Source organism: Papilio polytes, unplaced genomic scaffold, assembly GCF_000836215.1.
Source record: "Papilio polytes unplaced genomic scaffold, Ppol_1.0 DF822067.1, whole genome shotgun sequence".
NCBI lineage: Eukaryota > Metazoa > Arthropoda > Insecta > Lepidoptera > Papilionidae > Papilio > Papilio polytes.
In genome coordinates this window covers 8,333,442-8,353,062 of record NW_013527137.1, presented here as the reverse complement: position 1 = coordinate 8,353,062, position 19,621 = coordinate 8,333,442, and the positions used below count along the sequence as shown (strand labels likewise).

The 19,621-nt window shown below is 39.2% G+C and overlaps 1 protein-coding gene across 5 annotated transcripts in view; it reads left to right on the top strand.

The window, feature by feature from the left end:
• LOC106107012 (talin-1) overlaps positions 1-19,621 on the top strand; it is a 65,579-nt gene that overhangs the window by 37,309 nt on the left and 8,649 nt on the right. For all 5 annotated transcript variants that reach the window (XM_013287684.1, XM_013287682.1, XM_013287683.1 and 2 more), the window contains exons 21-53: positions 416-586; positions 781-982; positions 1,420-1,574; positions 1,881-2,000; positions 2,240-2,350; positions 2,536-2,625; positions 2,859-2,996; positions 3,366-3,484; positions 3,868-4,012; positions 4,617-4,819; positions 5,110-5,239; positions 5,313-5,437; positions 5,746-5,914; positions 6,033-6,125; positions 6,206-6,280; positions 6,432-6,594; positions 6,984-7,111; positions 7,278-7,409; positions 7,849-8,034; positions 8,580-8,734; positions 9,161-9,304; positions 9,557-9,690; positions 9,986-10,098; positions 10,549-10,707; positions 11,050-11,210; positions 12,848-12,950; positions 13,426-13,556; positions 13,950-14,082; positions 14,269-14,392; positions 14,468-14,632; positions 14,883-15,073; positions 19,102-19,218; positions 19,375-19,569. In XM_013287684.1, coding sequence (XP_013143138.1) covers positions 416-586; positions 781-982; positions 1,420-1,574; positions 1,881-2,000; positions 2,240-2,350; positions 2,536-2,625; positions 2,859-2,996; positions 3,366-3,484; positions 3,868-4,012; positions 4,617-4,819; positions 5,110-5,239; positions 5,313-5,437; positions 5,746-5,914; positions 6,033-6,125; positions 6,206-6,280; positions 6,432-6,594; positions 6,984-7,111; positions 7,278-7,409; positions 7,849-8,034; positions 8,580-8,734; positions 9,161-9,304; positions 9,557-9,690; positions 9,986-10,098; positions 10,549-10,707; positions 11,050-11,210; positions 12,848-12,950; positions 13,426-13,556; positions 13,950-14,082; positions 14,269-14,392; positions 14,468-14,632; positions 14,883-15,073; positions 19,102-19,218; positions 19,375-19,569 — 4,680 coding nt within the window. The remainder of the gene's footprint in view (positions 1-415; positions 587-780; positions 983-1,419; positions 1,575-1,880; positions 2,001-2,239; positions 2,351-2,535; positions 2,626-2,858; positions 2,997-3,365; positions 3,485-3,867; positions 4,013-4,616; positions 4,820-5,109; positions 5,240-5,312; positions 5,438-5,745; positions 5,915-6,032; positions 6,126-6,205; positions 6,281-6,431; positions 6,595-6,983; positions 7,112-7,277; positions 7,410-7,848; positions 8,035-8,579; positions 8,735-9,160; positions 9,305-9,556; positions 9,691-9,985; positions 10,099-10,548; positions 10,708-11,049; positions 11,211-12,847; positions 12,951-13,425; positions 13,557-13,949; positions 14,083-14,268; positions 14,393-14,467; positions 14,633-14,882; positions 15,074-19,101; positions 19,219-19,374; positions 19,570-19,621) is intronic.

Below are 19,621 nucleotides of genomic sequence, written 5' to 3'. Positions count from 1 at the left end.
GTAGTGACAAAGATAATTTTAATATTACTAATCAATCCCATCGACTTACGAAAACGTTAATTTCTAACATTTGTACAGTTATTCGAGATTAAGATCACTGAAACATCGAAACTGATTTTATGTAATTTTTCGAAAGTTGTGATTCAAGGTTTTCATGTGACCTTATTTCAAAGACCGGTTCAAATATTTTTTTGGTCGGAATCAATTCAATTATTTTTAAATTTGGATACAAATCATCAATACAAGAATTCTTATGTACTAAAAATAACTCTCGCTCTGTGTTTATAATGCAAAACTGTGTCAATGCTTTATTGCTATTAATAAAATGACAGGCGCAGCTCAACCGCACGTAAAAGACAATATCACTGATTGATTTTTATATGCTGTACTTATAAATATTTTTACTTTTGTGTAGGATATCTTGCTGTCGCTGGCTAAAGCTGTGGCTAATACAACTGCCGCGTTGGTGCTGAAGGCGAAGAATGTTGCGGCGCAGTGCAAAGATGATCAGACGCTGCAGAATAATATAATAGCGGCAGCCACGCATTGCGCTCTGGCTACCAGTCAGCTAGTCGCCTGCGCTAAGGTACGCAAGCGATTCCTAAAGAATTTAGTTTTATAGATAAATGTAAAGCAATATGACTATTATTTTACGCGTACAAACTATATGATCTTTTTAAGCTTTTTGTGTTGGACTGAAATGTCTAAACAATTTTTTTTTGTATTTAAATTATAACTTAATCGTATGACATTTCTCTATAAATATAAAGTTGTTTTTAGGTTGTAGCACCAACCCTCCACAACCCAGCATGCCGGGAACAACTGACGAGTGCAGCTCGGCAAGTGGGTGCGGCAGTGGAGCGGCTGGTGGACGCCAGCAGACAGGCGCCGGAGGTGGCGGGGCCCGGCGTGGAGCAGCTCGCGGCCGCCGCACACAGGGTGTCGGAGGAGCTGGAGAGATTGCTGGCGCATTGTCATTTAGGTGAGTTTGTAGCAGGGAATTAAATTATTGTTGTTGTCAAATATTATAATACGTAATAGTAGTTCGCGATTACATCCACGTGAAAATTAAAAATGTATGTTACTAAGCGATAACGTAGCTTTTTAATGATGAAAGAATTTGTGACATTAGCCCAGTAGTTTTTCTGTTATTTTAATGCATACAAAAATACAAATCTTTCCTCTTTATTATATTAGAATAGATTAAACGCTTGAATCCACTAGAATTATTTAAAAGCTAAGGGATGAATAAAAAATATGTTTGATCTAGTATTACTGTTTTTCTAATACCATTTAAAGTTGTTTTTGTTTTTTTTTTTAATTTAGAAAGAATATGTGGAAACAAGCCGATTTCTCTTATGATTAATTTGCTATGTAGTAAACTATAATTTGATTTTAATATTTGTAAACTGTGTGCAGAGCGTCGCAGCGTGCAGCCGACGGTGATGGAGCGCAGCGTGGAGAGCGTGGTGTCCGCCAGCGAGCGCGTCACGGACGCACACGACGCGCCGGAGATGGTGCGCCGCGCGCGCCTGCTGGGACAGGCCACCGCCAGGCTCATCGCTGATATCAAGGTTCTTGTTACACGACTTATCTGACCCACTGGTCATTGACAATATCACCGGGCCACATAAATGTATCGCACTTTACTTACTCCGAAGTTAGCGGCTGCAGGTCATCTACCCTACACACAATGCTCTGTGTTAAAGTGTTGTTATATTTATAGTTTAAATAAGGCCTATTACAGCGGACGCACACCTTTTATGAAACTATCTCACAATTATTGTGCGATTGCGATCAAATGTCTAGTAGCACAAAAAATCGAGTTGTATGCGCACCTCCATATTTAGATGTTTTAATAGATATTGTTTTTGATGTAGACGGAGGCAGAGACTCAGTCGTCGGACTCGCAGCGCAAGTTGCTGGCGGCCGCCAAGCTACTCGCAGACGCCACCGCCCGCATGGTCGAAGCTGCCAGGCTGTGTGCCTCATCGCCACAGGTATCTTGAAATTAGTAAACTTAAGCTTGCTGCAACAAACTATTAGTAACAGTATTTTAATATAGCTTTTTCATCATAAATCGAAGGGAATTCTTTAGTAAAAGGCCAGCAACGTCTTTAAGTGCAGCATTAAACAGTAACGTACATTTTATGAGCTAACGTGATCATGATTTGAATAGTAAAAAATATGTTTCGTATACATAAAGTATGAATGCAGTGAGATGTTTGTGTTGTTGTAGGACCGTGATAAACAAGAGGCACTGCGTCGGGCGGCTGAAGAAGTACGTTATATCACAGTGGATTACGCGCAGGGACAAGACATCGTTGGAACGCAAGTCGCCAGACTACAAGTAAATATATTTTACACTTGAAAATTAGTAGTAGTTTTTGAGATATTCCAACAAATAAAAATAAAAATCTTTTTATAATATCAGTATAGATTGATACTATTGTTAATATATTAAAATATACAATAAATATCAGTCATAAAATATGTATTTTTTATGAAATGTTGATATAATGGTAATTATTGTAGGAAAGCGCGAGACTAGCTGCGTCCAGCGCCACACAACTTATCACATCTGCACATAATGCCACTCAGCACAACACCAATAAGTACTCACAGGTATGTATTATTTACTAGCTTTTGCCAGAGACTCCGCCCGCGTGGAAATAAAAACAAAAGTAAGTAGCCTATGCGTTCTTCCAGACTATGTTTTACATATATGCCAAATTTGATCCAGATCAACTGTGTAGGCCACAAATTCCAACAAACATCGATCCATCTATACTTTCGCATTTATAATATCAGTACGATAGAAGTTATTAATATGTGTCTAAAAGTATGTTTGTTTTTAGGAATCGTTGCTACAAGAGTGCCGCGTGCTGAACGAGCAAATCCCACGCGTAGTGGACGCAGCCAAGACGTCGTCTGCGCGCCCCGGAGAGGCCGCCGCACAACTAGACCTGATATCCGCCTCAGAGACATTCCTACAGGTATATTAGTATAACATGTTATATGTTGTTGTATTCACAATGGTAAGTCTTTCCAAGTATACTGATTTTTGTACATCTCATCCAGATTCAAATTACGGATAACAGAAAGGCGCGTTGAAACTGTTTAATCCATCAATTTTGATCAGTTTATAAATTTAATATTAGAGTTTTTTGACGGTTTATTTTTTCTTTAGAACGAATACTTTACCACTAGTATATAGTATACTAGCTGTTGCTCGCAACTTCGCCTGCATGTCTATGTTATTCACTTATATACAAAATTGCAAATCTTTTCGCTTTATAATACCAGTATAGATAAATATAATGTAATAACAAGTATAGAAATAATATGAATGTTGATATTGTCAGCCGAGCGGGCACGTGATCCAGGCGGCGCGCAGCGTGCTGCCCACTGTGGGCGACGCGCCCACCGCCAAGCAGCTCGCCGACACCACGCACCAGTTCACCACCAGCTGCGCCGACCTCAGGTACACAGACTTACAGAAGTCACAGTAAAACAAACCTACTCTAATAAGTCAAATTATTATCACGAATCGTGTTTCCGAAATAATCTTGCAATAAGAAAGTTAAACCATAATATTGCATTTTTACTAAGAGATCCTGATTAGATTTTGTCTTTTTTTTGTTCGCGACTTCGTACGCGTGGAATTTAAAAAGATCTAAGTGAGTAATTCTTCCAGAGTTTGTGCTAACTATGCCAATATTTATCTAGATCCGTTAAGTTTGGAGATACATAATAACATATATCCATTCATCCAAACTTTCGCATTTATATTAATATGATTTCTGTAATAACATTGTTGATTTAATTCACATTTGTTTACAAACTAAAGAGGTGTATGTTAAACAGATCTGCAGTGAACCGCGCGCGCATCTCGTGCAAGGGTCTGGAGCTGGACGCGGCGGCGGAGATCATCCGCAGCCTGCAGGCGGAGCTCGACGAGATGGAGGAGGCCGCGCGTGCATTCGACCTCAAACCAATGCCCGGACAGACGGTAAACAATAACTTACTGCCACACACAGATTTCGTGTTTTGTTACTTATGTCATTACTAACTTTAGCCCGCGACTCCGTCTGCGTAGATTTAAATAAATTAAAAATAAGAAGCATATGTGTTCTTCCAGAGCATCCTCTACGTCTATGCCAAAATTCATTTTGATCCGTTCCGTAGTTTAGGCTACAAACTCTAACGAACATCCATCCATCCATTTAAACTTTCACATTTATAATATTAGTAAGATTAAATGTACGTCTTCACTGAGGGGCTCATAAACCACATCAACCATGCTGGTCCAGTGGATGTTGGTTGACTTTACACATCCTTCAATTTCTTCGCAGATATTTACCGGTTGCAACGCAATGTTTATCTTTATCGTAAAAACGTTGCAAAAATGTACATATGAAATTCGAAAATAACAATGGTATTTAACGTAAATTCAATCTGGATGTGTGGATTATATTCCGGTCTGGTTGAGTGCTAAACAACTGCGCAACTAACGCTACACGTGAATTTGTAAATAAAATGTATATTTAAATTCAACATTTAAGAGATTTGAATTACAGTAAGATAGTTTGTTTACAATTTATTTGTTATATTAGAGCGAATGGGCATCATCTCGGCTGCAAGGAGCATCGCGTGCGGCGGGCGCGGCGACCGCGGCGCTGGCGGGCGCGGCGCGGGTGCGTGAGGCGGCCGGCTGCGGGCGCGCCGCCGCGGAGCTGGCTGCAGCGCTGCGAGACTACACGCCGCCGCTGAGAGCAGCCGCTGCAGCCGCACACCGCGCGCCGCACAAACAACTCCGGTTAGATAACAACTAATATAAACTAATTACGTTTTTCAAATATCGACTCGGACATTGCCCTCTGTGTGGAATTGTATTCTACGCAGCGACTTCTGCTACTGAACAGCGAAGTTATATGAAAACTACAGTCTGTGCTTGGAACCAAAATTACTGAGATTGTTACTAAACTTGACAAATTACTGAATCAGTTGGCGTGTAATTTCCAACTGAATCAAACAATTTAAGTAAATGTGGATAATAATGTCGTGAACTAAATATATGAATACTTATTATTTTTGTTTTCTGTTTAGCGTAATTTCATCGGGCCGTCAAGTGCTGCACTCCTCCTTGACCCTGGTGGAGACAGTGAAGCAATACATGAACTCTTCGGAAGATGTCGACACCGCCTCGATAGTCGCTATTGCTAAAGATATTTCACAGGTAACAAAAAAGTCCTTATTATCTACTGACTAAATAACTGACTATTGTTATTACATAAGAATTATGATTGCAGAATTTGGAACAAACAATGGAGGCAGTACCTTCGCACGCAGAACTCGACATGGCGATGGAGAATATAAATGAAACTCTAAACATCTTGAATATGGGAGAGTTCCCGCCTTCTGATAAGACATACAGGTAACTGTTACAAATTAATGTTACTCAAAGTCTCGGGTATAATTTTGAAAATCATTCAACTTACGATGGAAGAGAAATGTGTCAGAAGCACCCCAAATGACGAACCGTGGTCATTACGGGTGTTAGTTATGTTATCAAAGTACATTTATTTTTAATCAAAGTTTAAGAAACTATGGATTGTGTGAAAGAGAATATGCTAGAGAGAGTGATTGATAAATTATTAGATGATGTAAGAGTAGAACATATAGTAGAAGCTCTTAGAGACCTCATAGGGACAAGGCATGTTGTTAAAGAAATTACGTGTATAGTGAGCTGCAATCGGAGCTGAACGCGGCTGCGGTGGGGCTGAGCTCGGCGTCGTCCGACGTGGTGCAGGCGGTGGAGCAGCCGGACGCGCTCGCAGACAGCGGCCGGCACTTCGGACAGGCCTTCAACCGGCTGCTCGGCGTCTCCATGGAGATGGCCGGACAGACTGAAGTTAGTAACAAATTGGCAATAGTATTAGCCCTGTATTATTTAATTAATTACACCATATCTATTATTGATTTGTAACGAATGGTGGCGAAAATTTGTAATTTATTATATGGTTTCCTAGGATCGTGAATCTCAAGCAACGATGGTTAGCTCAATGAAGACTGTGACTGTGAACTCGTCGAAACTGCTCGGCACCGCTAAATCTGTCAGTCAAGTAAGTTTTTCAAAACGATACATTTAAATTGACTTACTATTAATTAATAGCTACTTAAAAAATGTTACTGTTTTTAATAGGACTTAACACGACCCAATGCCAAGAACCAACTTGCAGCAGCAGCGAGAGCGGTGACAGAGAGCATTAATCGTCTTGTAAGTATTTTCAATGTGTCTTAATCTTTTTCTATCAACATATGACATAAAATAAGTTTTATTATTTAAAAAAAACTATTTTTAGTTAAAAGACCGACCAACTTATATTTATCCGAGTGAATCGTGTAGTAAGATGTGTTTGTATGCGCAGGTGGACGTGTGCACGGAGGCTGCGCCGGGGCAGAAGGAGTGCGCGGCGGCGATCCGCAGCATCGACAGCACGCGGCCGCTGCTCGCCGCACCCACGCAGCCGCTCAGCGAGCTCGGCTACTTCGCCTGCCTCGACTGCGTCGTCGACCAGAGCAAGGGACTCAGTCAGTATCAATCATTGGCCTTTTAAATATTTTAATATTGAAAAAATTATGCATAATTCATCTCTTTGTCGCTACAACACCGAAATATTTTGAATATATTTTATCAGAGTTAATTACTACAATACAACAGTAATCAGTTATGTGATGTTTTTAGTTCACCAATAGTACTGTAACTTGTTAGTGTTATAAGTGACTAGATTCCGCCTACGACTCTGTCTGCGTGGAATTAATATCTAAGTGGTCTATGTGTTCCTCCACACTATTCTCTACATCTAGATCAAATTTCATCCAGATTTGTTCAGCCATGTAGGCTACAAAGTAACAAACATCCATCCATCTAAACTTTTCATATACTAGTATATATTTATAATTAGTTATAATTGTTCCAGGCGAGGGCATGTCGGGCATGGCGGGCGCGGTGAAGCGCGGCGAGAGCGAGCAGTTCGCGCGCTCCGTGGCCGCCGTCGCTGCCTCCGTGCAGGGGCTCGTCGAGTGCACCGCGCAGGCCGCATACCTCGTCAGTCAATATTCACATATTACTGCTTAATTACACTAACTTAAAGTTCTACAATAGGCAAGCAGTGCCTTCTCAAAGACCGACAATGCGTCTATTCCCTCTGGATTTGCTAGATCCTCGTCCTCAGTGAACGTCGATGATCATCTCGCTATTGCGTATTATTCAGGTGGCGGTGTCTGACGAGACCAGCGTGGCGGGCAGGCCAGGTCTGGTGGACCAGGCGCAGTTCGCGCGCGCCGCACTCGCCATAGACCAGGCCTGCAAGACATTGTGCGACAAGGACAGCAATCAACAACAGGTATACACGTAATCAGGTATACACGTATAAAGGTATAACGTATATTTTGGCGATACGGAAAGACGAGTCTCTGCGAAGAATTTCAGGTGTTACTGGGCATTAAGAGATCTTGAGCCGCCAAGATATTTGAAATGACTATATGATATTTAAAGATTTTTATTTGAAGATTTAGTTATGTATGTTACAAAATTGTTTATCTAGGAAAGTGGTCGAGTGTAGTGTAGGCGACACTAGATTTTAGGCCCGTCTTGTATGACCCAGAATTCTTCCGTTTTAGTGCTAGTTGTTTAGGACACACAGAAATATAAATCTATAGCAATTTACAATTAAAGAGATAAAATGCATGGTATTTCAAATGTGGCTTTGTGTGAAAACAAGTGATTTTCATTCATTTATGAAGTCTGTAAGAATATTTTTATAATACTGATGGTGTTTTTAGGTGTTATCAGCGGCAACAGTGATAGCGAAGCACACAAGTGCGCTATGCAACGCGTGCCGCGTGGCGTCCGGCCGCTCCGCGGAGCCGCAGAGCAAGCGACACTTCGTGCAGGCCGCTAAGGACGTCGCCAACTCCACCGCAGCGCTCGTCAAGGAAATTAAAGCACTTGATGCTGATTATAGCGAGGTGAAAACACAATTAACTAGTAAATAGGATAGATAATACTCCTTACGTTACGATACTGATATTTAAATTTCTATTTAGCTTGTTCAAGACTAACTGATGCTTGCGTCGTCCGCGCGGAATGAAATGTTATAAGTATAGCCAAGTTAAAGTGTGATAACGTCCATATTTAATAGTGAAAGAATTTATGAAATCAGCCATGCAGTTTTCGAATTATTTCATTATTTTAATATATGTAAATTATAAATATTTCCTCTTTTTAATAGTATTACTGTTTTTCGCGACTTCGCTCGCGTGAAATTATAAAATAAAATTATAGCCTATGTTACTCACATATGAATTACCTGTAATCGTGAAAGAATTTTTGAAATCGGCGCAGTAGTGTTTACGGGAATGGAATACATGCAAAAATTCAAAAATACAAATCTTTCCTCTTTATAACATTAGTATGGATATATTTGCACATTAAAATGTCCCATTTTCCCTAAGCTATTTTCAAACTGGACTTATATTGTATGGATATAATTAAATAACATTTTGTTGTGTAGACGAACCGCGCGCGATGTGCGTCAGCTACGGGGCCGCTGCTGGACGCGGTGCGCAGCCTGTGCCAGTTCGCTGACAGCCCCGAGTTTGCGGCGGGGCCGGCGCGCATCTCGCCGCAAGCGCCCCCCAGCCAGGAGGCTATACTTGTATGCGGAAGGTATGTAACATTATTATATAAATTAACCAAACTGTGCCTAGTGATTTTGTCTCGTGAAATTAAAAATATAATAAAAAGCATGGCCTATGTTACTGATAACGTAGCTTTTTAATGGTGAATGAATTTTTAAAATCGTAGTTTTGGAGTTTTTTCAATACATACATAAATAGAAAACTTTCATCTTTATAATTTTAGATTAGATAGAGAAAAATAAACACAAATAAAGTGATTGATGAAACAGTAATATTTATAATCTAATTGTAGTTTTTTCGTATTGTATTCTTGTCAGAACGTTTTATTACTTTTACGTTACAAATCATGGATGTGCGTATATTGCTTGCATAACGTTTTTTCTGGAATAAACAATTTTTCTGCAATAATTTCTAGTTATCATATAAGTATATCAGTATATGTGTTTGTGTACAGGAACATAATATCTGGGTCGTGCTCGATGCTGGAGGCGGCGCGCGCGCTGGCGCTGTCGCCGCAGGAGCGCGCGCAGTGGCAGGCGCTCGCCGCGCACAGCAAGACTGTCTCTGATAGTATTAAAGCACTCGTCACAAACATACGGTTGGTCTCTTCTACGAACATGTTACAGATTTATCCGACTTCAGTGTATTCACATAGTGCTGTCCCTTTCATTCTCTTAGATTAAATCGAGACAACAATATATGTAAGGAAGACAGTGTGTCCCTATAGTAATTGATAATCAAAGGAGATTCATGTTAACACGAAGTTAGTTTACTGTTTTATCTAATTTTTTACACGTCTGAAATGTCTTGATTTTAGAACTTGTTGCTTTATTAACTTTTGTTTTTACAGTGAGAAGGCGCCGGGACAGCGGGAGTGTGCCGCAGCACTGGAGACCCTCAACAAACAGCTCCGCGAACTGGATCAAGTAGCCATACAGGCTGTAGGACAGGAACTACAACCACGACAGGCCAATACATTGCAAGGTACTAATAAATTAAATGAATACTATTTTACCTCTATCTAAGGCTCAAAGACAGAGGGAGAGATTTTATCTCTATCAAGGTATTTCTATCTTCTATTTTTTTTCTTTTTGCCAAAAATAGTACCAATTATGGTTATCAAAAGGTAAATAGGTTCTTTCCAAATTTATTCATATTTTGAGAAATATCATTTACAAAACATTTATATTAAAACTGTCCTTCCAAAGACGCCTTATAAAATGATTTCTACAGTACTTTCTACTGTAATTAAAATTTTAAACACTGTACATTGTGTCAGGGTACTCGGAGCAGATAGAGAACGCGGCGGCGGAGATGCTGGAGCGCCTGGAGCCGCTGCGCCTCGCCGCGCGCAGCGAGGCTGAGAACCTCGGACATGCTGTCGTACAGCTTGTGAGTTTGCAATCATCACATATATTTCGTCTGTTTTCTATTCTGCCTTTGAATTTTTTTAAAACTAGCTGTAGCTTGAGACTTGTCCCGTGTGAAATTTAAAAAAAAGTAGACCATGTTACTCACTAATAACGTAGCTTTTTAATGGTGAAAGAATCTTTGAATTTGATCCAGTAGTTTTTGAGTTATTCCAATACATACAAAAATACAAATCTTTTCTCTTTATAATATCAGTATAGAAATATAGATTATGTAGAAAAATTTAGCGCCTCGGTGCTAGGAACTATGCCTAATATTCGGAAAGGTTAGACCGATTCTTATAGGTTTAATAGAAAGCTACCTGATGAGGGAAGATTATGTTACTTATTTTTATTCTGCGATGGGGTCGCTGTCGTACACTAATATGTAAAAATTATTGTAATTTATATGTTGTAATATGCGTGTGTGCAGGTGTCGTACGCGGAGCCGCTGGTGAGCGCGGCGGCGGGCGCGGCCTCCAACACGACGGAGTCCCGCGCGCAGGCCGCGCTGCTGCAGCACGCGCGCACCGTGCTCGAGACCCTGGCGCTGCTCGTGCACTCCGCCAAGCTCGCTGCGGGCAACCCTAGAGTAAGTGAAATATAGTATTCACATAATTTACTATTTATTGATTATTTATTTAAAAAAATATCATCTCTTCTATCTTATCTTACTCCTGCAGATCGGCGCACCGGGTTTTCATCATCCAAATAACTCAATTATCCGTGAAATTAACTAGTACTGTAAATTTAAAATTCGGAACTAGACATTGATTGTTTTAACCACCTTAAGAGATCTTATGATGAGTCGTGACCCTCATAAAGTAACAACGAACAGAGAGTGTAATTTGTAATGGCACAACCAGATCTTATTGCTAAATCTACTTAAAATGTAGCTTTTAAAATAGTAAGCAATAATAATTTGTTCTCGCAGGCTGTGAGCGCGGCGGGCGAGGTGGAGGCGCAGTGTTCGCTGGCTCGCGCGGCGCTCGGCGAACTAAGCACGCATGTTCGCGAACTCAGCTCCCAGCGCGGCGCTGTTGGACCGCTGCTGGACTCGCTGGCGCGCGCTGTCGCACGGCTCACTGAACATAGGTATACAGAAACACAAACTTTTAGTATAAAAATGTATATTTTGTATCATACTTCATCCTGTAATATTATAAATGCGAAAGTTCAGATGGTTGGATGGATGTTTGTTAGAGTTTGTAGCCTAAATGGATGAACGGATTTCGATGAAATTTAGTATAGATGTAGATGATCTGAAAGAAGACATAGGCTACTCACTTTTGTTTTTTTTTTATTCCACGCGGACGGAATCGCGGGCGAAAGCTAGTATTTTATTTTTATTTTTCCTTGGGTAAAAAATGTACAATTCCCTGAATCGAACATATTCTTGCCTTACGATACTGAATAAATAGAGTAGTATAAAACATTTCATGTCTAAAACGATATGGAGTTTGTAAAAAAAGTTTTTAAGCCTGTTTGGTGTTACGGTTTAACATATCTGATATTTGGTTGAGGAGTGTGGTCTGGTAAAGCGGTATATAAATACCTAAAGTGGCCTTAACCGCGCGGTCAGCTGCCGGCTGCGGTATATATAGGCGGTCTGACGGACGGACTATTTGTGAATTTTATGTTGATGCTGTGCGCATCGACCGTTGTACTCGAATCCTGTGCATTGCAGTATTTAACACTTGGTTGGAAAAAGATAGATAGAAGATTAAAAAATATTGGAATATTATGGTTAACGCTTATTATTGCTTATACGCTGGGAATCTACCAAATATGTCAACGGAACCTGGAGAAGCAAAAGTCCGGGGGAACGCGATATTTTTATCACTTATAGAGGTTTCTTTCTCTCAAATGCGTGCTTTTCTCTTATAAGTCATCAGTTGTAGTAGTAGAGTTTTCTTACTTATTCGTTTACATTAAAAACTTATCACGGTATAGAAATTACTAGTATTTAAAATTATTATTCATAATCATATATGTCGCGTAATTTTTGTTTTTTAACAGTTTTATTTCGAATTTAGACATAACTGTATAGGTTAGGTGATCGTCGTGTAATTTAGGGCATCGACTCGTCTGGCGCGTCGCCAGCCGCAATCATTGGATGCAGATAAATTGAAGTGACCTACGCCACTTTCCGTGCCCTATACAACACACTAATGTATTTAATTACTATAGTACTATCGAAGAAATTGTTACATTCAGTCATTTTTATGGTTACTTACTTAATATAACACTACACTAAAAACGTAAAACTTCACCTTCAGTAATCATTTAACATTTTTTTGCATTTTCATGTTTTTATCTCCCTTTTACTTAAGAGCTACATTAATGTCGATGAAATCTTTCATTTGTTTTATTTCAGTAACAGTTACATTTTTTGAAGTATAATACTTTGTTACTGCTTAAATTATTAGAAAAAGGCCGTAATATTTGTATAATGTTGTCATAATAGTCGCATCAAAAGCCGCGATGACGTAATGCAAGAAAGCTAATGTGTATAAACAGATATTCCGCTCAGTGAGTGCGGATGAACCGCGGAGTTTCGGACGCATCATTTGCGACTATGAACAAAATGTGTGTAATGCGCGAATGACGCGATCATTTTAATTATCATTCATTCATCTTTTTAACAGATCGGTTTATTCCTGGTTAGAATAAGTACCTGTGAAACTTGTGTGGTGAATTTTTGTAGTAAGAATTTAATTTTTTTTCTTTAGGATGTCACTAATCGGATCATTCGATGAGACGGACTCGTTTGTCGACTACCAGACCAGGATGGTGGGAGCCGCTAAGGATATAGCACGTTTGGCCACTGATATGGTAAGAATGTTTTGTCAATCTAAATAGTAAAAGAAATTATAGTTTGGGTTAAAAATTTGTTAAATCCCAACTGGTGTTAGTTGATTGTAGTTTATTTTGAACTTTTACATACTAAAGAATTAATTAATTTAACTAAAATAAGTAATTTTATAAAATAAAATATAAAAAAATCATTTTTTAGTTACATTTCCGCCCTCAATTTAATCTAACTACAAGGTTAAGTATCTAGAAACTAGAACCATGACCCAATAATAAAAAACACGTCAAACTACGATTGATGTTTTATGTGTCCAGTAAATAAAATTTATAAATACAGCTTCAAATTGATAGCTGTAATTTGTTAATATCATTAGATGTAATGATCATATCATGACTTCGGGGGTTACTAATAAAAGACGAGTAAATTGAATATAGAATGTATTGAAAAGTTTATAGAATATTCTAGATGTAATTAGGTAATATAAAATCTTTGCAGACGGCGAAATCAGCGACGGAACCGAGTCGACTTGTTGAAGTGGGCAACGAGATGTGCGGCAAGTACGAGCAGCTCGCCGGCGACAGCGTCGGCGCCTCCGCCACCACGCCCAACGCTGACGTCGCCAACAGGTGACGTGAACCATCCCTTAACTATCCCTCATACTATACTTTAAAGGCTAGGTATCAAAGCAAATGTAAAGTATTTAAATATGTATGTAGTACTTCATTAGTAACGAATTTGTCTAACTGATTGTCTTGTAAATAGGGATTTCTATCAGAAATGGTATTGAAACACTCACAAGGCGTAAACTTCAATAGATATAAAAGTGTGGCAAAAGGAAGCACCTTAGCGAAGTTGGGACGTGCTAACCTTTGTATGCCTTCCCAAAAGAAATAGAATTAGATTAACAATAACTTCCTAGCCGAAGCCTAGTTATAATAGATAAAAAATCTATGAAATTTCAGGCATACTTGTATTCCAACACTGTTTATGCCATTGTTTGTAACATATGTTTCGTGTAGGATCCGCATGTCGGCGGTGGAGCTGGGCGAGGCGGTGTCGGAGCTGGTGAAGGCGGGCGGCCACTGCCGGCTGTCCGCCATCGCGCACAACCAGCGCGCCGTCGCCGACGCGGCACGACGCGTCAATGAAAAGGTACATATTGTGTACAGATTATTATGAACTGGAGAAAAAAATGTAAAATGCACTTCATGAAAATAGGTAGCGTAAAGGAACAGGTCATATAAGATTTATATAAATCTTGACGTTTTGATCAAAGAAGGCATTTCGATAGTTAGCTAATGGATCTGTGATTGTGTATTTATGTGTACTCGTGTGCAGGTGGTGGGCGTGCTGAGCGCGCTGCAGGCGGGGTCGCGCGGCACGCAGGCCTGCATCGACGCCGCAGCCACTATCGCCACTATAATTGGAGATCTCGACACCACCATACTGTTCGCCAGCGCTGGTAATTAACTAAACACCTTTTATGTACACCCATTATACACTTTATTGTCTATTAAAAATGTTTAATTCTACCCAGGTACATTACACTCGGATAAGGAGGGTGATACGTTCTCCAACCATCGCGAGAATATCCTGAAAACCGCGAAGACCTTGGTGGAGGACACCAAGACGCTGGTGGGCGGCGCCGCCGGCACCCAGGAGCAGCTCGCCACAGCTGCACAGAGCGCTGTCGGCACTATAGGTACGAAGCTATATCTTACATATATTATGAAGGAATTGAAAAAGAACTAATGAAAAGGTAGTGCCTTTTTATGGATTTCCAATTCTGTAACAACAAACTTTATCTCTACCAGTTCGATCAAGATGTTATAAAAATGTTGTGGAATATTGATTCTAAAATAATAGATTAGACAAATATAAATCATCATCAAGTGAAAATATTTCATTGATGAGTATACGTTTAAATTTGATTATATTTGTGTTGTGTGTAGTGCAACTGTGCGAGGTGGTGAAGCAGGGCGCGATGTCGCTAGGCGCGGGCAGCGCGGAGCCGCAGGTGCTGGTGCTGCACGCGGCGAGGGACGCGGCCGCCGCGCTGCGGGACCTCGCCGCCGCCACCGCCGCCGCCAGCGGCAAGCACGTCGCACACCCCGACATGCAGCGCCTCAAGCACGCCGCCAAGGTAACACTACCACACGCACCACACACGTCCCTCCCAAATACGAACATACACGACCATACTCGACCACATACGACCACACTCGCCGAACACGACCACACCCTAAAGCACAAACAACTACTACAACTACCAAACCCTGATAGACAATTAATAAATAAATAGACTAGACATAAGGAATAACATTTTTTCCCCGGTGACTTCTTTGTACGGTAATATATCAATGTCAAGTTTGAAACGACGAAATGCTTCTCAGTGTTTGAAAAAACAAATAGTTTCCTTGTGAGATTATGTGAAAATATTCTCTAAATATTTTTGAATATATTTGTACGACCACACATACCACAGCTGCTACCATACACTAAGAGCTTACAAAATTTACACAAAGTTGAAAAATATATATAGTGTATTAGTTCATTTATCGAAAGTTTCACCGAAAGATACTTTAAAGTGTAAGAGAACATATCCTGAGGAATTTAGTTAAGTTGAAGTTAACTAACTTGCAGTGGGCCACCTTAATTGAGGCCTAACTAACTTAGAGTACGCTCCGATCCCTTCAACGGGGACGTATAATGAGCTGATTATGAACTGATAGTATGTATTTGTAGAATGTACTGTTAAAAATAGGTATCACTTAACTTAAAAGTAATGTTTGCTTCATTGTATTACTTATCAGAATGTTATTTGTTAGCACATCACTAGTTCAGCTCTCAAATAATTCTTGCACAATAAATTAGAAACACACGAAAGGTATTTTTTTATTTTTTCTCACTTAATCATGCAGGTTTTTTAACTTAAAATTTAATTTCTTTATGTTACAAAGTTTGTCATTTGTGTGTTTTGTCCTGTTTATTGTTTTAGTTAAATGTATGTTGTCAATATTGGACTTTAACCGCGACTAATTCACGGTTTTCCGATAGCGGCTGAGCGACCCAACGAAGCGCTGGAGTCTACCCATCAAACCTAATACAATGCCGCGACAGAACAAGCGCCGCTCTATTACCCTCGGCCTCAGGACTGAATACAACTCTTGCGATTCTGAGACAGATATCTTCCAGTCGGACCAAGAAGAAGAACTTGTCAAGCTTCTAGACTATTCTAGCCAAGATGATGATGTCTCTCCTTCTATATTCCACGATAATTGTGAAGAGGCAATAGCATACATAGAAAGTCTAATGAGGAAAACTCCAGAAAGAAGTATAAAAGATGACGACTTGAATGTACGATATAATTTAACATCTCGAAATAGCATTTTCGATATGGATTGGAGGGTGTTGAAGTACGGTGAAAATATATTCTTAGGGGAATTGAAAAAGTTAGTAGATATTGTCGTTCAGATATCTGATAAAGATGAAGTTAAAAGAAAGCAAGATACATTGAAACGAATCAAAGCCACAACAGATTTGGATATAGAAATGAAAAGGCTATCCCAAGTTATAGAGGATCTGGATTTCGAAGTTACAATTCCAACAGAACCAGTAAAAAAAGAAGTAACAAGCACTAAAACAAAACATACCATTGTCCAATTGAAGAATACAACACCAGAAGTGTTAACACCGACACTCAGAAACACAATATTTAAAATCAAAAAAGTAAAGCCTATAAACTTGCGGCAAAGTCCAAGTCCAGATTTAAAAATATTACAAAGCGCTCATGCTCAGCCAGTTACCTCTGAACCTTCAAGTCCAGATCAGAAACAGAAAGATGAACCAAACGAAATAACCGTCCGACCTGAATCTAGGACTAAAGAGGTCAAGATAGAATTTTGGAAATTGTTTAAAGATGATACTGAATGGTGGAAGGCTTTAGCTAAAAGAAATCTGGACAAAATGGAAGAGACGAGGCGTGAGTTAGACCGCTTTAGTGGCCATGAACTGGTTTTAGAAGAAATTAAAACTGAAATTGATAAATATGAAAAAGAAAAAGAAACTCTGCAAACCTTCATTGAAGAGGTCGATAATTCTAAGGCTGTTAAAAAAGATTTAGAATATAATAAGAAATATGAAGACATTGTATTAAAACTAATTGAATTTGCAAAGAAAGATTTCATATATAAAGGCTTCGATCCCCTTATTGAGAAACTAAAGGCTCTTTCCAACGTTCAAATTGAAGGTAGAAAGAAAAAAGTTGTGCATATCCAAGATATTATAAATATTTACAGCCAGATCGACGTTTCAAAGTATACCTATGAAGAATTGTGTTTGCTTGAAAAATATTATAAAGAGGTCATAAGGAAGTACAAGATTGAGGCTGGTATAAAAGACAACGTGATGCCTAAAATATTATTAACATCGGACTCTAATAAGAGCGATAGAAAATCGGCACCGCCTTCCTTACATAGAAATGTAATTTTAAATGTTCATTCAAGTCAAAATCTTACTAAAAACATAAATCATTATAGTAGTGGTTCTTTGAAAAGACCGCACACAAAGAATGAACATTCTGAGAGTAATTTAGACATCTTTGATATGACTCGTACATATCCTTTGGAATATTATGCGAACAATTGGTGGTCTATTTACGAAGACATCCTAAAGAATCGCGAACATCAATTCGGAACTATTGACAATTGGTGGAAGTTTTACGAAACTATGATAAACAAAAAAGAAACTACCGAAGAAGACTTGAATAGAATTCGTGCAATAATGGAGTATAGGAGTACTGCGAGAAGGTCTAGACCTAACAGTCGTATGGAGGAGCAACTAAGAATGTTGGACGAGATGACGAAGAGCAGATTCCGCGAGAGCGAAGACGTGAAGACGAGCGACAACGACTCGGTCAGATTTCAAAATAGCCTGTACAATAACCGACCGTGCACCGCGTCTAACAAACGAGTCATGCAGAGCACGCAATGGATCGCATGGTGTGGAGAAGAGTCGCTTGTCATGTTGTCTGGTGTTTGGATCATCGGATCATTGTTGTCGTTCCTTTCTCTTCTTAATTCATTAGTTGATATCTTAAGCATATGACTGCACTCGTACAGTACCAATTAAAATAATTATTTCACTGGAATTATTTAGTCAAAGTATTATGCTTACGATATCATCATACTTCAATCATTTTCAGCTCAGTTGTTCCAATCATGAGATTTAGAAATGTGTTTAGTTTTTTTTTATATCGGCGTCTGTGCATGACTGTTAGGTCGCACCTTAGGTCGCCGACCAGTAACTCGAGACCCCTCCACTAAACACATTTCATCAGAAACGTCAAACGCGCTCCATATCACGGTTACCTGGTGACTCGGATCGTCGCTTGATATTTTTAAAAGTAAATAACTTTAAAACCACAAGCTTTCATTTTATATCACACACAGCGAAGCTTTCAAAGTCCAATATTGACGTACACACAAACAAGCTTTATATTTATTTAGTATATTTATGATTTTTTTATGGTTGAAAGCTTATGGGTTTCCTGCTATAGCATGAGCTTGTATATTTTGACTGCAAATCATTGGGATTAATAAATTATATCGGCCATAGTTTAATTTTCATATTCGGCAACCCTAAGCTTTTGAAGTGTAGTAAATTGACATTTAGTTGTTTGTTTTGTCTAACATGTGAACAATATAACAAAAGATTTGTTTTTTTTCAAAATATATAGTACTAAAATTTTAGTTTTACCGACAACACTGATTTTTGTCTAGCAGGAATTATTACAAACACACAAAAAAACATAGTCATAAATACCTATAATCTTTTCCAATGTTTAAATATTTATTTGTTTTATGTATTTCTTTAAAGTTTTTAACTAAATATATTGTAAATACTTGCTTTATATGGAAATATATTCACAGCACATTAATTTATTTGCTTGTGTGGTTTCATCGAAATATTAATAGGGTTATAGGGAACAATTTGAATAATATTTTAAAATGCTTTATATTATTTAAAATTCAAATTACATATACGTATTAAAATAAATTTATAACACTCACAAGTATTTTATATTGGTATTCACTAATGGGAGCTTAATATCAATATTACCTGTAGCTACAAAGTATTATAAAATCATAATGATTTGTATTTCGTATGTAGGTGATGGTGACCAACGTGACGTCACTGCTGAAGACTGTCAAAGCTGTGGAGGATGAGCACACACGCGGCACTAGAGCGCTGGAGTCTACCATTGAAGCCATCTCACAGGAAATCGAGGTATACTACTCTGAAATAAGTATGGTAGATATCAATTCATCGCTTGGACAACTTACAGGTTGTAGATAAATGAGCATGTTCTTCTATTCAATCAATTTACAGAACATAGCTTTGAGAAATGGCATACTAAACTATACCAATGTATTTTGATCGCAGGTGTTAATGTCGCCAACGCCCGCTAAAAGCACGGCCACTCCAGAAGAATTGGTGCGATGCACGCGGCTGATGACGGCGGCGACAGCACGCGCGGTGGCGGCGGGCAGCGCGGCGGGCGCAGGCAGCCAGGACCAGCTCACCGCGGCTGCCAACCTCGGCCGCAAGACCGTCGTCGACATGATGGTTGCCGCCAAGGTAAATATTCTTGATCCATATCCTGCTCGAAGGACCATGATCTACTATGCAA